Source organism: Austrofundulus limnaeus, unplaced genomic scaffold (assembly GCF_001266775.1).
Source record: "Austrofundulus limnaeus strain Quisiro unplaced genomic scaffold, Austrofundulus_limnaeus-1.0 Scaffold918, whole genome shotgun sequence".
Lineage (NCBI taxonomy): Eukaryota > Metazoa > Chordata > Actinopteri > Cyprinodontiformes > Rivulidae > Austrofundulus > Austrofundulus limnaeus.
In genome coordinates, this window is record NW_013953320.1 from 25,648 (window position 1) to 26,876 (window position 1,229).

At 47.1% G+C, this 1,229-nt stretch overlaps 1 protein-coding gene across 3 annotated transcripts in view; it reads right to left on the reverse strand.

Moving 5' to 3' along the window:
* Positions 1-1,229, reverse strand: part of LOC106533274 (zinc finger protein 687) — a 16,719-nt gene that overhangs the window by 2,863 nt on the left and 12,627 nt on the right. For all 3 annotated transcript variants that reach the window (XM_014029524.1, XM_014029523.1, XM_014029522.1), the window contains exon 10: positions 175-268. In XM_014029524.1, coding sequence (XP_013884978.1) covers positions 175-268 — 94 coding nt within the window. The remainder of the gene's footprint in view (positions 1-174; positions 269-1,229) is intronic.

Consider the following 1,229-nt stretch of genomic DNA (forward strand, 5'->3'; position numbering starts at 1 on the left):
GGTCCAACCCGTTACTAGCATGGTGTACCTAATAAAGTGGCCGATGAGTGTATATATATTTTTATTTATTTATTTATTTTTGGGAGGGGATCCCCCACTGGTGGGCCACACAGGATTTGGCCCGCGGGCCTTGTGTTTGACACATGTGGGTTAGAGACATTAAAGTGGTCTTACGGTCAGAGGGTCCTGGCTCAGACTGTGTCTCAGCTGAACGTGTCTCTCCAACATGGCTCGGCTGCTGAAAGTTTTCTTACTGTCAGAACAAAACCTGCAAACAAGAAATGTGAAACAAAACGACTTCTTTAGTTCAAAAACTCTCATGTGTCCGTCACGTCAGGCAGCAGCAGACAGAAACACAACCTGAAAAACAAGCCTCAAACACTCACTGCCCAAAAACGACACATCTGATTCAAAGCTTTGAGCAGCAGGAGGCAGTCATGTTCATCAGGTTTCTTCTGTTTTAACAAGTTTAAAATCACTACGAGCTAAAACTGAACCTGTGGAAACTCAGGGGCAGTGGTGGGCACGCTTCAGCTTCCTTTAGCTGATTAGCTTCAAACAATTTGAAAAACGTTAGCGGACTGATTAGCTTCTGTTAAATCAGGTTCTGACAACTCTTAGCTCACTAACAGCTAACTAACAAACTAACAACAGGTGTGTGTCCGTCCCACCTGCCTTCAGCTGGAAGGAGATGAAGACGTGATGCAGACTGACTGACAGACATCTTAGCTGTTAGCTTGTTCTCATTTTACTCATTACTTTCATCAAACTTCCACTGAGCTACAATCTAATTTTCTGTGCAGCTTTTTGAAAGTTTTGTCAGCGTAATGAAACATTTTTCTTTCAGCTGCTCTCCTCTGCAGAGGTTCATCACATGAGGTTTACTAACTGTTTCATACCAGAGCGCTCAGCGCCGAGCCCTGATCTACTGCACACATCACACTGTGCAGCTGTGCTGCTGTGTAGCTGTGTAGCTGTGCAGCTGTGCTGCTGTGCAGCTGTGTAGCTGTGTAGCTGTGCAGCTGTGCAGCTGTGCTGCTGTGTAGCTGTGTAGCTGTGCAGCTGTGTAGCTGTGCTGCTGTGTAGCTGTGTAGTTGTGCAGCTGTGCAGCTGTGCTGCTGTGTAGCTGTGCAGCTGTGCAGCTGTGCTGCTGTGCAGCTGTGCAGCTGTGTAGCTGTGCTGCTGTGTAGCTGTGCTGCTGTGTAGCTGTGCTGCTGTGTAGCTGTGCT